Source organism: Sinocyclocheilus anshuiensis, unplaced genomic scaffold (assembly GCF_001515605.1).
Source record: "Sinocyclocheilus anshuiensis isolate Anshui unplaced genomic scaffold, SAMN03320099.WGS_v1.1 scaffold392, whole genome shotgun sequence".
In the NCBI taxonomy this organism is placed as follows: Eukaryota; Metazoa; Chordata; class Actinopteri; order Cypriniformes; family Cyprinidae; genus Sinocyclocheilus; species Sinocyclocheilus anshuiensis.
This window is the reverse complement of record NW_015557091.1, coordinates 3,794,337-3,810,903: the sequence shown is the minus strand read 5'-3', so window position 1 is coordinate 3,810,903 and position 16,567 is coordinate 3,794,337. Positions and strand designations below refer to the sequence as shown.

General features: G+C 36.8%; 1 protein-coding gene across 1 annotated transcript in view; it reads left to right on the top strand.

Annotated features, from left to right (window-relative positions):
* LOC107677268 (dihydropyrimidine dehydrogenase [NADP(+)]-like) overlaps positions 1-16,567 on the top strand; it is a 186,546-nt gene that overhangs the window by 87,343 nt on the left and 82,636 nt on the right. Inside the window, exons 12-13 of the mRNA XM_016472113.1 lie at positions 2,039-2,223; positions 6,536-6,751. Of these exons, the coding sequence (XP_016327599.1) occupies positions 2,039-2,223; positions 6,536-6,751 (401 nt within the window). The remainder of the gene's footprint in view (positions 1-2,038; positions 2,224-6,535; positions 6,752-16,567) is intronic.

Genomic DNA, 16,567 nt, shown 5'->3' with positions numbered 1-16,567 from the left:
CAAACAAAGTAGTTTCGCTTTCACAACGAAACACAGCGTCTCCACGACATGGCGGCGGCGGCAACAATTCTACAGCGAGAATTAAAGTTACACCTTCTTTGCCATCTCATTTAAGTTTTTATACTGTGCTTCAGAATACAATTAATTTATGAAATATGCACAAAAAACTGCCCTTCAACTCCTGTTAGAATAACTTCAAATAGGACTAAGCAGTGACCTTGAAATTTATATTTATTACTTTTCTCCCCTGAGAACTGACTCATTGTGTCAATAGCTGATCGGCAATTCTTCAAAAATTCTACTTTTGTTTTCCACATTAAGAATAAAAGCATACAGGTTTAGAATCACATGAGGGTCAGTAAATGACGGAAATATTATTTTTCTGTAAACTGTCCCTGTAGTTTGTTAAACCAACTGACTAACACTGAAATTTGTGCTGTTGCAGTACAGAACAATGGGAATGTTCTGATGGAATGATGACTATCCTAGTGTGCTGGTCCACAATCCCCATCCTCTCCTTTATCCAGTGTGGATTCCTCTGCTTAATGGACCCTTGCAATTTGCATCTGTCAGTGAGGAGAATGCCCATGGGTAGAGAGAGAGAGCGAGAGAGAGTTGCTGCTTTACTTAAGAATGATCTCTGAGGGCTGTGAGAGGCCTGACACACTCTGCTACCTCTCCAGAGCAGACAGGAGAGAAAGAAAAACAACTCACTCTTAGCATCTCTGTGTGGATAAGTGAGGCTGTTGAAGAGGTCTAGACAATTGCAGAGAACTCTAGACATTAAAGGGAGATAAAGGGGAAAAAAGAATGCAGAAGAACAGCAAGAAAAAGTGTTGACGATCAGGATTTACAGGCACAGTGTCAAGTGTAGGAGCCAATCTCTCTTCCTCTCTGTCTTTGAACTGACCTGCCAGCTCACTGGAGGATATTACAACTTTGTTCTTAACATCACTTCTCTTCAGCCGGTCTCTTTAATCGCCCGCAGGAACATCGAAATCTTAGTTATGAGGAGGAAGAGGAAAATTCAATTTATTTTTACTTAGAAGTATTGGGTGGGCTGTGGTGTTTGGAGTTTGTACAGAATTCTGACTTTCAGTGTTTAGAAAATCTGATTGTTGGTGTGCATGCTTGTTGCTTTCTGTTATTAAAGGAGACATATAATGGAAAACAGTGTGTAAATGATTTTGATATACTGTGTAAACAGTCACCAGAGCATCTACACTGTTTATTAAAACTAATATTCAAAAACTCTGGTCCTTCAGAAATCATCAATGATGTGACATCACACTCTTGAGCAGGGGTCCAGAATAGAATAGAATAGAATAGAATTTGTAATACCTTCTGCCTTGGTATACAAATAAGGATTTTTAAATCTCTCATTTATGTTTAAATGAGTGCTTTATTATATTATAATACTTTGAAATAATTTATAATTATTTTCTACAGATATGTTCTTATCATTTCAGGTTGTATAAAGTAAAATCAATGAATGTAATTCTTCCATGGCTGATGATATTCTGTCATTTGTGATTGAATAACATTGTCCAATATACAGCTGACTTTTTTACTCAATAAGGAGAGAGAGGAGTTCCATTCCTCCATAGTAATCCTCATAATGTGCAATAAATCTTGGGCATCCAGTCCTTAGATCTGTATTTGTAATTTTCTTCATTGATAAATGTAGGACGAGGTCTATGCCGAGCAGCCGTGCCTTTAGAAGATGGATGGTGTGCGTTCAAGAGAGAGGAGGGGTGGTCATTTCAGAATGTAGATCAGTTTGACAGACTATCTTCCGGCTAACGTTACTAACAGTGAATGAAATGCACCAGGAGATGTTACATTAACCTCGCAAAAAGAAAAAGAAACGCCAGTGGGGGAAAAAAGCTCTCGTCATTTGTCTTGTCAGTGACTTCGTATTATTTTCTTGCCATTTCCAGTCTATCAGGTTTTTCCTTTTCTGCAGGTCTTTTTCCATGTTACCTCTTTCCTCTCATAAATGTACCCTTTTCTTTATCAGTTCTCTCTCTCTCTGCAGTGATCGAGGCCATGGCTCCCATCAGGTTAAACAGATGGGGGCTTCCTGAGCTGGACCCAGAGAGCATGCAGTCTAGTGAGCCGTGGGTGTTCGCTGGGGGCGATGTGGCCGGTCTGGCCAATACCACCGTGGAAGCAGTCAATGATGGGAAACAGGCCTCCTGGCACATGCACAGATACTTACAGGTGCTTTTCTTTCTTGCTTGCTTTCTAGAGTAGTTGAAAAAGGATTCAGGAATAAAGTTAAAGGGATAATTCACCAAAAAATTCAAACTGTCATCATTCACTCACCCATGTGATGTACCAAATCCATGTGGACATGTTTTACACAATATCTGAGCTGCTCTTACCCTGCTATTCAGACCATTAAGCTCCAAAAATAACACGCTAAAAAAGCATCTACATGACTATTGAACTATAATCCAAGTCTTCGGAAGCCTCACGTATTTGTGTGACGGATAAAAAAAAAATCTTCCTTTACGCTGTAGCTGTTGAATCTCATTCGCACTTCAAATGTATTCAAATGTGCTGTAATTGATCATGAGATGCACACCAACCAATGACGTTTGACTTTATTGATGTGTCGTGATGCATCTTGCACAAAAGTGCAAATGAAATTGAAAGAAATTGAAATCAATTTTAATTTAAATCAATTTTAATATTAAATATATAAATAAAAATGTATATCAGTTGGACAAAATGTCTTCTTACCTTCCTTGTTGATGCTAAAGAAATGTGAAAGATGCAAGTAACTTTCATAATGTGTCTTATTTACGTGTGAGACAGAATATTCAGCAGAAAATATTGGAAAACTAGAATTTGATTTATTGGATTATGAAAAGCAATGTATTAATAGATGTATTTATTTATGAATAATAATTGTAATATATTAATACTATTTATTTTCATTATGTGTGCTTGTTTTTAATAATAATAAAAAGTACATCTATGTTTGTTTATTTTATTAATGTTTAGTTATTTATTTATTGAGGAATTTTTAATAGACTTTTCTGGATGTCATCATGTAAGAAAGATTTTCAGCATATAATAATGACTTTTTATGTCTGCTTTAGGTCTTTTTCTATTGTATGAGATGAAATGAGATGTATGAGACTATTTTATGCTTTTTTGTTCTTTTTGGAGCCTGATGAGGTTACACAAGCTGCACACATAATAATTATAAAATAGTTACCGAAAATGCCATTTATAATGCTCTAAGATGGAGTGTATCATCACACTGCAGGACTTTGCCGTCCCTGCTGTGAGATGTCATGTCAGCTGCCCAAATGACAATATTGTGTCACCGTAAACACACACCCAAGTTCATTTTCTCAACAAATCCACATTTGAAAACACTTGTTTTTGTTCTGATGAGAAGGAAACAGATGTTGCCCTGATTATGTCCCGTGTTAAGATCACAAAACCCAATGGAAAAGGAGGATTTGCAGTGCTGATTAATTATGTAGATGAGGGCTTTACATGCTCTCTACAAAGAGTGAGCTGTGACACTGCTGGATACAAAAGCCTCTCAATATGAGTATGTTTATGAGTAATCAGAGCACAATAAGGAATAAATTAGCATTATAGCAGGCGGTAGGACAATGGTCTTCCTGTGGCTTCACGCGGCAGAACCGCACGCCGGGGCCACACAGCGAGAATGCTGTTCCGCACAGGATTATTCCGTAAATCTCACCTCAGAGGCACCGGAGATACGAGCTTGTTCGGCTTAATTAGTTTGCTACTAGCAAAGTAACTGTGGAGAGTGAAGGAGGGAGGCCAGGGAGAGAGAGAGAGCACTTAGGATTGTCCCGTTAGCTGAGCCAGATCAGCCTGGGCTCCTGAGAGGGGCTTATGGAGGCCCCCTGCCTGTCAAACACACACACACACACACACACACATGCACGCGCAGACTGAGACCCTGCAGAGACATCAGTGGCTGTTCATGCTGCTAAAGCCATCAAACCCGTACACCAACAAAACCAAAACCGTCAGAATCCAAGCTGAAATGAAGGAGCCGTGACGTGTATTATGTAATTATGAAGATATATGTGACAAAACACTGACTGCTTGCATGACTATATGACAGTTTATTCTTGGGCAGATAGAAATGAAGGCTGTGCGTGAGTGTTTTGCATCACAGATGACTGTAAAGTCAACATGATATCAAAAATTGTGGAATAAAAAATGTGATCTTAATACATGTTCTTGGACTTATTTTGTATGATTATCAGTGCATGTTATTCTGAAGTTTAAAAAAAAAATCTCTTCCTGCCTTACTTGTTGTTAAGTAAATGTGAATTAGATGTAACCTTTGTAATGTGTCTTATATCCATGCCAGATAGAATATTGGAAATAATGATCTGGACAACTGGAATTTGATTGATTGGATAATGAAAAGCAAGTTATTTATTAATAATATTTACTTTATATTTTTTTCTTGTTTGTTTTTAATAATAATAAACATCTTTTTGTTTGTTGTGAAATGTCTATTTATTTGTGTTTATTTTATTGTATTAATATTTTATTGTTTTATTATATTATTAATGTTTGTTACTTTGTTTGTTTTTATTTTAATAATATTTATTTAGTTAATTATTTAGGAATTTTTATACTTTTACACTTTTTCTGGATTTTAGCATTAACACATTACAACATGATTAAGTTGATTATTTATTATTATTATAATTATAATTATTATTATTATTTCTCTCTCTCTCTCTCTCTCTCTCTATATATATATATATATATAATATCATCTCAGGTAGTTGCTCATATTTGCTCATAATTTCTCATTTTAATTTAGTTTAAATTTATGTACTAAAATAAGTTAAATAAATATATAATATTTGTTTGTGTGTATATATATATATATATATATATATACTTAATAAAAACTATAGTAGTATCCCAATGATATTAAAATAACACATGTATTCACATGTAAGACCACTGACAATTATTTAGCAAGTTAGTAGGGTTCATTTTGATTTCATGTTGTTTTTAACTTTTGACATTATGTGTAAAACATGTTATAAAAGACCAGAATCATAAAGCCATTCCTGACCTGTGCCATAATAGCATTAATTTCAAAGTAAATGTCCCGTTGAGTGCTCTAAGATATAAGGGGTTATGCTCTTGAAGGTACTGTATTTGACCTCCATATGGGGGAATCTCACGGTTAAGTGCAGCTCTTCTCCAGCAGTGGTGGATCAGCGAGGTGTTAATAGTCTGTCCATGTCTGTGGCCAGAGCAAAGCAGAGATAACTGTTTACTTGCTGATGAAATTACCATATGTAGTGTTCAAGGGAAGGCAACAGATTGCGTTGTTGTTTTTACGGTAATGGACCGCAGCTGAGGGAACCAATAGAGTCATTTGCAGAAAGGTTGCAAGACTAATGTAAGAACAGCTCTCAGATCAGCTCAACAACAAGTTCCACCTGAGAGCTCTGAGGTGTGTTCATGTACTTGTCCCTGGGCATTTAATATTACTCATGTTTTTTTTAGATATGTTTCATACATTTTTCAATAAAATAAATTAGAATTATGTTTCCTCAAGGAAAGAAAAGTGCTTGCAAATAGAAAAATAATAGTTTTAGTTTCGTTTTTAGGCATTGCTGTTGCTGGCTGTCTATAGTCAAATAGAAGGGACTCTCAGTTAACTCTGAATCACTTAATGATACTTTCGAAGCTTTGTTATTTTGCTCCCAGTTCGTTGTAATTGCATGTAAAAAAGTGACTAACACAATCTTCAGTCCTTTTTTGTCACACAGCTTTGGAACGACATGAGGGTGAGTAACTAATGACAGAATTTTCGTTGTGCAAACTATTCCTCAAATAATCTTAAATCTTAGTGGTTAATTACCTCAAGTACTTCTGAAAAAAGAAAAGTCAATAGCGTATCATCTGCCAAAGATCTATCTGGTGTACAAAGTGTTTGACAATTACAACATCCGTCAGGGCCCAAGTGGATTCAGGAACGTCCCTCGGCATTAGTTGTTTGTCTCTGGTGTTTTTCTCACTAGATTCCTCTCTTTCCCAGTGACGAGGCCTCTCTGTGGAGGATGTGGGCTGTCATGTTCCTGCTCTCGTTTTCTCTTCACTTGACACCCCCTCGTTCATTATGCGGCTGTGACATCACCACAAGGGCAATCATACGTGTTTGATAAACGTGAGGCTCATTAGAGAGAGAGCTGATGTATGACTGCTATTTGCCGCTTTTGTGCCACGATGTGAAGAGATAAACAATGCTGCGGGGTTTCGCACAAACACACGCCGCTATCTCACTCCGATCAGCTGCTCTATTGTAGCCTTAAATGCACATGTGTGGCGGCCCACAAAAGCGGCGTAACCTTCAGAAACCTGCATTCAGAGCGACCGCGAGCTTTCTGCCGGGCTTTGGAGCTTTGTCTGTGTGAATGCTGTCAATTTCCCCTCTCACAAAGTAGAAAATACCTTAGATGAAGTCTTACACGTGTGCTGTGATTGTTTGTCATTACAGTCCATCTTTGGGCGGACGGTCAGCGGCCCACCCCAGTTGCCCCTCTTCTACTCACCCATAGACACTGTGAACATCAGTGTGAAGATGTGCGGCATCACGTTCCCCAACCCGTTTGGGCTGGCCAGCGCTCCACCCACCACCAGCACCACCATGATCCGCAGGGCCTTCGAGCAGGGCTGGGGTTTTGCCCTCACCAAAACCTTTTCGTTGGACAAGGTACTTAGAACAGCGCACATAATGCACATCAAATTATAGTGTTTTTTGTTTTGGATTTTCAAAAGAGACAGAGTAAAATTGTATTGTTTTTCATACCTCAGGGTTTTCAAACGTTTAATGCCAAGGACCCCAGATATGACAATCCCCATATTTGTTAATAAATAAACATATTTATTTTATTTAAATATTTCATTTTAAATTCATTTGCATGTTGTTTTTATTAACATATTTTACTATATTCTTTATAACTATTCATTACTAAATATGTATGTGGACCCCGTAGCACTTTATTTATTTTATTTTGTTTATTTTATTTCATTTTAAATATATGTTCATGTTGTTTTTATTACTATAGTTTACTATATGCTTTATTACTAATCATTACTACATTTATATGTAGGGCCCCTAGCACCCCCAAGTGTTTATTTTAGTATTATTTATTTAGTATTGTATTATTAATTCATGTTTTGAATTAGCTTTTAGTTTTATATGTTCAGTTTTCATTTTAATTTTAAATAGTTATTTAGTTTTTCTTATATTTCTATTTAGCTTTCTTATTTTAGTTTTAATAATTTTAGTAACTTCAGTTTATTTATTTATTTATTTAGCCAAGACAGCATTTCTATTCAAATTTTATTCAAGGTTTTTTTATATTTTAAGAGTTTCATCGAATATATTTTAATTTTATTTTATTTAAGCTTTATTTGAATCAATGAAAACAAATTTTAATAGTTTAACTTTTAGTTATCAACACTGGTTTGAAAATACTTGGCGCAGGAGATTTAATTGTGTTCTCATTTAATTTAAGTATCTGCATTGTCTCCAGTGTTTGTCCTCAAATTCCTAAAAATAATTACATATCAAATAATTGTTAACATGCAATAAGAACATTGATCTGTAACATTAAAGTAAACATGAAACAGCATTCCCTATTTTAATCCCCCCATTTTAGTTTCGATATCTGATATATTTACATTTAAAACAGGATATTTGATATGAAAAAATGTAGGATGTATGTTGAACAAGACAGTAAATAGGGTCAATTTTGCTTTAATGTTAACCAGCAGGTCTAGGAAGAATTTGATACGAAATGGCATTGAAAATTGAAATTGTTTTGTTTGCATGCTGTGGTGTCATGACAGATCTGAGCATTGATTTGAGATCTCTTCTGAAACTTCAGACGAGACACGTGAGATTACAGGGCTTTTTCTTAAAAGCATGTCTCCATTTTATCACGTTTGTCATGTGAGCTCTCATTTGTGTTCTTTCTTTCCTTCGTGTTTCATCCAGTATCTCCGGTAACAACAATTATAGTGTATTTTTCTTAGACTCTTATTTGATTTAATTAACAGATGAATCTGTCGAGAGAAAGGTGATATGACACCATGACAGATGTTATTTTCACCTCCTCTTTATTCTGTGCTTAAAGCCATTTAAGTGTGATTATGATTTGTTATGATTATAAATGTTGTCGCTAAAATGAACATGCACTCAAATAGTTTTAATTATTCTTTTTCTATGATAAATAATCAAATTTGGCATTAAAAAATAGCAGTTACAATTCAAAAGCACTGTTTTATTAACTTGAAATATTCTCTCTTTTTAGCAAAGTCAGTATTAATCAGGAACATGTTTGTTCTGTGTTGGCTGCTTTCCACTCATTAGCAGCACTAGGGATATTAAACAAAAATAAATAAATGCTAAATGAAACCCCAAGATTAAAACTGAAAGACAAGCACTCAAACTCGTGATAGACATCGCTATAGTAATGCAGGAGTTTCATATGCTACTGACAGGAGGCAGGAGCAGGAAAGATTGAGTCAAATTGTTTTTTCCGACCCATGGTCCTCGGCACTCAGCTGTTTTCAGACGGTGAGGGACAGCATGTAAAGTGTGTAAATGATGTTTCTCCTGCTCTGATGTGTGAGTGAGCGATGTAGCTGTTCCTGTTTTATAGACGCCTGTCACCTGCCTCCATGTCTGCTTTTATAAACTGCGTGCCGGCCCTTCGGAAAAGGTCAGCTTTTTATTTCCAGAGACAAACGGCAGTGGGAGGGAAGAGGTGGTGCAGGGGCATAGCCATCATTTCAGAAGTGAGGGGGACAGAAATGTCAACTGTATTTTATTTATTAATTTATTAAAAAAAAAATTTGGGGGTATAATTGACAGGTTTTATTTTTTTCTTATCTCTTATTTTTAATTGGCTAGGAAATCAAATAGCCTACACTGCTGGACAATAACGAATAATTTGTACGATAATTTTTTTTTCTATATTTTCCTAATGACAATTTTATGATTGGTTTATGTACTAACACTTTTTTCAACTTTTATCGCAGAATAATGCGGAAAATATATTTTATAGGTTCTATACTGTAATAAATGATAGGCAAAGTTAGCACTGCATAATTAATATATTTTATTTTTTACCTGGAGATGCAAAACACTTGTGAACCATATGTTGTCGCAATCGTGTATTCATCATCTTCAAGTTTCATAAGTCAAAACGTTTCTGCTTTTTATTCAGCTTCGCTACAGCAATAGCTGGATGCCTTTGTCCATATTAGGGATTTCCTGGCATGTCTTAAGTTATTCCTTCTATGAGTCCATTTTGGACTTTCTGTGCGAGAGCGCCCTCCGGCTTTGAGTATGAATGAAACACTACAGGAGAGGTAATGTTCACATCAATAATGTTCACATCGCCTCGTTTTAGATACGAAAGAAACGTCAGGCCAGTCATAGACTATCTTGTCTCTTTGCATTTAAATCTACATTTATTCACACTGGCCCTTTAAAACATCTTTGTGAACACACTTGCCTGAAAAAGTGTTGGGGACGAATTTACATTTTCTTAAAAGTGGGGGTGGGGAGTCACGTCCCCAACGTCCCCCACGTATTCTACGCCCACGAGGTGGTGAGAAACGTGTTACAATGGAAGCTGGAAATTGCACCCGCGTCAGTTTACCTTGGGAGCTCGGTGCACCATCTGGATGTTTTGCTTAAGATCACATTATCTTCCCTCTCCGACAACCTTCTTTCTTGACTAAAAGAGGAAGTGAACGACTGATGGTCAGCTGCAAAGTTGTCTGTGTGAACTTCGTAAGAGTGGATTTTTCCCCCCACCCCCTTCTCTCTCTAGTCCTGCTTTACTCTTGACATTTGTAGATGCCAGATTGGGCTGTAATACACTGTTGCATCTATTTCCCGCCAGCATATGCCGAAATACCACCTGATATCTCGATAAACAGAAATCATATAATTCTTTATTGTGTGCTCAGTGGGAGAGATTGTAAGGGGGCTTTTCTTTAGGGGAAAGAGATAAAGAAGTTCTTAATGTCAATATGAATGAACAGCCGCTACACCACTATCACCCACCTTAAACACAGGGGATTTCTCTTTTTTTAATATCCTGTGCTTTTTTTTTTCACGCCCGCCCCCCCAATCGTAACATTACCGCCGCATGCTATTGATAGAATTTGAGATGCTTAGAGGATTGTCTTCGAATATGAGAATCTTCACGCTTCTGGGTCTCGTCGTTTGTGCTCGGCATCGCTAATTAGCTCGGGTTGCGTGCTAGACCGGTGCAGAACTGCCTAGCAAAGCTCTGTGACCGTTAATTAGGATTAATAAACTGTATAGCATATGAAAACGTGTTGTTTTCTTGCTACTCCTTTGAAAAAGAGGGCAAAGGACGCCGTCTTCCAAATAACCCACTGGCATTACATCCATTTTTCACGAATGATGTTTTTTTTTGTTGTTGTTGTGTGTCACACCAAATACTGGATTGTTAGATGTGTGATTGATACATTTGGCCCATTTCAGACAGATTCGTTACAGATTCGTAGGCTACCACCACGGCCGAGGCCGAGATCCGAAGGCAACTGAGCCCAATTAGCTTTTTGACTGGTCAAGTCTGGTTAAATCACACCTGTAATTGGAGCTAACCTGATTATTGGCAAAGGCACCAGTTTTCCACCAATCAGCACCTCAAAAGGGGCCTGTAGGTGCTAGTTTTAGCCGTTGGCTTTTATACTTGTGCACTAATAGTTCCTTTGTGTCTTTCACGTGAGGTTTCCAGCACTTTAACCTGTAAGAGTAAGGAATGATTGCTGTTGACCCGCTAGACTTGTGCCCACCATAGAAAGCTCTTAAACTTTAACTTTATCTTGCGAAACTTTCTCCGCACATCAGTCTATTCTTGAACGTGCCTTCTCACTTCGGCGTAGGAGGATTTAGTGGGCAAATCTGAATGAACTAAATGTGAAGATGTATTAAGATTCTCAACTTTTTAACCGCAGTTAAAACAAAAGAAATGGCACGGGGAAGCTGGCACACACGCAAACACACACACACACACACACACACACACATTTACTGTACATCTCAGATCAAGGTTTTTAATTTAATGAGAAATGTTGGATGAAGCTCCATGGTAACACAGATGAAGTGTGATGTGTCCCATCACCCCACCGCACACTATTGTCACTTTCTCTCTCGGCATCTTCTGCATGGCTTTATATGTCTCTCTGCTAATTAGCAACCAGGATTTAATCAACTGCAGCATTTTTATCAAGAACAGAAAGGTTAAAGGTCGCGAACCTCACATGCACACTCACAATACACACGTACACACCCTCTTATGGTTTGAGTGTTTAATAGGTGGCGCTGGTAATGTGTAACTCTGTAAATGAGCATTTCGGGTGCAAAAGGGCTAGAGGTCCCAGGATGGGATAATGAGATATTCTGTCAGTTTTGTTCTCATCAAGCTTGTATCTCACAAGCTTGTATGTCTCAGTCTGCTGTGAAATGGACTTGATTTTTTATTTATTTACATACAGTTTTATATTCTGATATGGATGTGCTATGTTTATAGCTTTGGACTTGGACTTGTTTTTCCATGAATATTATCTTAGGAATATAAAAAAATATTGTGTGTATATATATATATATATATTTTTTTTTTATTATTATTATGTTTTCCGTGAAATACATGGTTCTGCACATTTAAAGGGACAGTTCATCCAAAAATGTAAATTGTCATCATTTACTCACCCTCGTGTCGTTCCAAACCCATAAGACTTTAGATAATCTTCGAAAACACTAATGAGGATATTTTTAATGAAATCTGAAAGGTTTCTGTCCCTCCATTGAAAATCCAGGTAACCAAAACTGGAATCGACCGGCTTAATTCAAGTCTTTTTATTGTTGGAACAGATTTATTTGCACACACAAGAACCAGTGAGGTTTGTTATTATTTTTTTTTTTTGTAAATAGGTTCAATTTGAATTCACATTGGATTTTTTTTTTTGTTGCTTTACCAGAAAGCATCATATGCATGTGTTAAATGAAGAAAAGAAAAAGAAAAACATGACTATTAATTTTTCTTCACTAGTACTAAGGAGAGCTGTTTCTGTTCCTTTAGAGTGCTCGCTGTAGCTGGAGATTGGCACAACCCAGCATGCACTGTATTCAGGTTCATTTCCATTTCACACCAGCAGGAGAGAATTCTGGGATGGGGCCCCCTGAGAGTATTTGGAAGTGACACAGCCATTTCTGCACTTCCAGCTCTGTGACAGAGTTAAAGCGGAGGGATGTATAGCCTCCCATAGCTGCATGCTGGCCTGCTGTGAAATGAGAGGGAGAGAGAGAGAGAGAGCGAAAAACAGTAGCTAGCACAACTCTATTGAGGGTCCCTATACATGCGCACACACACACACACACACACGCACACGCACACACACTCACTCACTTAAAAAAACTAATTATTGGTGTTTGCTAAAGCTGATACTGATATCTAGAGTGCATGATGGTCATATATTGCTGACAATGTCATTTTATAGTTTAACTTGGCAAATGAGGTATACACAATTTCTTTAAATAAAACTTGAAAATAGAAAATGTACACAGTTACACAATTAAAATTTTCTTTTAATTGCTACAATTAATACGGTCTCAAAATGATCAATATGGGCCGATAGCATATATTGATCTGTTGCCATGAGTGATATGACATGATTTTTCTTTTGGCAGACACTAAAATTTTGAATAATATGTTTTACATTACATTTTTTATTTTCTTTTTTTTTAATTTTCTTTTAATTAAAATGGTCTTTATTTAAGATACAATTATTTAAATTTTTAATGAAATAAAAAAAATAAAATAGGAAAACCAGCATTATTGTAGTTAACTAAAACTAAAAACATAAAAAATTACTTGAAATAAAATAAACCTTAACTGAAATTAAAATTAAAAGACTATATAGACATATAAAATAAACAAAAACTACTAATAATGAAAAAACACACAAAATTACTAAAACTTTAACTAAAATGAAAATGAAAACAGAAAATATGAAAATAAAATCTAATTCAAAAGATTATTAAAAACTGTAGTATCTCGTCCACACGGAGACGCGTGTAAATTTTATATCGTATCACCGTTTCGTCCAATCGGATTCGGTGTTTTGGGAGCCTGAAACCACTATTTTTTTGAAACCTGGTCCCAGAGTGGATAAATCTGAAAACGACACCCTTGCATTTTCGTGTGTACAGCCAATCCGTATATATTTTGAAACGATGATGTCATCACCCCACGTCTCGACCCTAGTCAGACACCGCTACGTCACGTAACAGCAACAACAACAACAACAACAACAATAGTGGACTATATGCTTGCATTCGTGCTGCAGAAGCTACTGAGCCTATTAGCTTTACTAAAGAAAAATCTAAAATTACTAAAGAAAAAATTTTTGTATACAGCGCACAAGGTTTATGCATGCTTCAAGTCTTCTTCTCCATTTCTAATGTATCTCTGTGGCAGAATTACAGCGCCACATACTGGTCTGGCATTTTGAATCGGTTTCAGTGGTTTTGTGAGTACGCAGATATTTCTTGAGACGATGCCATGTTTACAGAATTTTTTTTTAGCCTCAGTGATACTGAGATGTTGAAAACTGTTGAAAACGGATAATTTGCACAGATACTAGGCAGAATTACAAATGTCTTCTAATTAGAACAGTTGATGCTGATAATCTCAAACTATCAAATATCGGCTGACATATTAGTCTATCCCCATAAGTGATATGCCGCATGTTTTTTTTTTTGTAACAATAAAATTAGGTGAAAAACTTTTACGATTTTAAGACGAAGATGTTCTTTTTCGTTTACGTCGGTAAGCAACCACCTATAATAGCAATCCTTTAGAAACCACTCAGAACAACCATGTAATAACGCTCTGGCAACCTTCAAGAAACGTAAAAATCTAGTTCAGGCTTCATAATATCTGCTTTCTTTGAGACACAATGCTGTTTAATAACAGTCTGTGTACTAGTGGCTTAGCTAAAGTGGCTGTTGACGAGAGGTTTTTGACCGAGAACTACCTCATGATTGCATTGTAAAATGTATCATTATTGTCCTCACGCCCCCTGTTTAATCACAGATCGTTGACGAGGATTCTCTCGTTCTCCCCTCAGGGAAAACATCCCGAAGAAGTGTTTGTAATGCAGAGGAGCCATCTGCGGTGATGGGGGACAGACGTCCCCATCTCGCACCTTCCTCCCGCTTAACTAACATGTGTCTTTCATCGTACCTGTCTCATCAGCCGTGATTATGCTGTGCCTCCATGCAGTTGGCATGCATTAGGGGAGGGGATGAGAAAATAAACAACTAAGGTGCTTTTCGACTCCGGAATAAGCATTGGAAAAGTGGGTCTGTCAAAGCAGTCACTACGATCTGAGAGGTGTTAACTAATTGCCTGCTAATTACACAGTAAATTGTCTAATTAAGCTGATGGTTAATTAGGGTAAGCTTGCACAGCAAGTCTTGTGGAAGTCGCTCTCTCTCTCTTTCTCTCTTTTTTTTTATTAACAGAGAGAGAACGAGAGAGTGTGTGGCATGCCCGGGAACCTGGCTGTGTAATTGGCGCACTGGCAGTGACTGGCGGTTAACATGACACAGAGAGGCGATAGAAGTAAAGACTGACAGAATCGGGGGTTTGCTGCAAACAGCGCCACTTGTCATTTGTGCAGGGGCCCGAGCTGCGGCCCCCCTCGTGTCGCCAGCGATGCCTTGGCAGCCAACAGCATTGCACTCAACCAAACTCCTCAAAACCAGTTTCTGCTCCTTTTTCTCACCTTACAGAATCATTGGCCTGCTGCTTTTAGACCAGCTTTTGTGTCTTACAGTGGGAGCCAAAATCGGAGTTTTTTTTTTCAATCTGAAAACAAATTTGTAAGTTATAAAGTGAAGACAAAAATATATATTTCAGATTTCAGCACTATTTCTAGGTCACTGTCAAAGCAAACTTGTGACCATTTACATTGGTCATTACATTGACAAACCATGTATTAAGAGATTCTGTAATTCATTTACTGTTTTTCATTGAACTTTCCACTCTTATAATGAAATTTTGTAATGATGTTCTAATAAAAAAAAAACTAGTAGTCTCAGATTTTTGGGCCCCAATTTAAGTTGGTATTTTGTGGACTAACTGCCTTAGGCTATAGGCACACACATGTATGCATGCATGTATTAATTTTTTTTTTTTTTTTTGTACACGCATCTTTTGTGTTCCTTCAGTTTAATTTGAATAAATTACAGACCAAGAAATGGTGCAAGCGTCAAGTGCAAGTTTATTTACCACAAAAAAGCAAAACACAATAGAACAATAGCAAGACAGAACTGACATGTAGAACAACAGTCACAGTCCAGTGATTTGTGTTTATTTAACAAGCAAATTAGCTGAGGTGGTGCCGATCGGGGGCTTTGTCGTGTAAAAAAAAAAAAAAAGAAAAGAAAAGTCCAATCGCCCAGGCTCATTAGTTACAGCTACATGTTTACATGTATAAGTATACCCGTTTAATTGGGAGATCAAAGCGCTCCTCACTACCTTTTGCATGGCTGAAAGGGCAAATAAGTTGTGCGTCGCAGATCTCTTTAGTCTGCTAATTTGATCAGACTCTTTGGTCTTTGGGCGCTTCACTCTCTATAAAGCATGACACCAGGGTGGATGAGTGTTGCTTGCTGTTTTTTCATGTTTCCGTCAGTGACGGCTGATGATCAATGAGCCGGCCGCTCTGCTTTCTGGTCTATTTGAAGTGCAGCCTACTATATCTTTATGTCAGCAATTTTAACTGCTTCATATACTTTTATTAAGCACACAGGATGTGTTTGTTGGGTCGTGTGCGCGTAATGTTGAGTTGTTTCATCCAGTACTCAATGCAGACCTCACTCAGATGATGAGCCTCTAAAAGCATCTGTCCGATTAAGGATTTGTTTTTGCTACTTTTAATACAATAGAGATTGAAATTGAGTGTGAATGGGGTGAGAACACTTTGGCACCACATGCTCAATGTGTCAGATAGTGTGCCAACTGCCAGGCCATAAACAAAGGGGAAACTTTATGTAGTATTTTTTGCTTAAGAAAGTGTCTTTAGCTCTGTTCTCTGATGACTTTGGTGAGTTTACTTAAGGATTTAAAACATGTTTTCCCAAGGATTTTTATATTGTTGCTCCAAGCGGTTTATGGAAAAGATGATGCTCAGTGAATGGCCTTGAACATAATAGTTTATTTAGGAGTTATTGAACTAGGAAAACATTTTCATGTTTTTTTAAAAGCATATGATAAAGCATATTTGTTTCCCATGTTAAAAGAACAATTGGTTCTTAAAATTAATTATAGTATTAAAATATATTATATTATACTATATTATATTGTTATATTTTTCATTTAATTCATATTCAGTAATGCTTTTTATTATACAATTACTTTGTTTTTAAAAATACAAAAAATTTAAATCCTAAAGTTCGTATTGTATTATT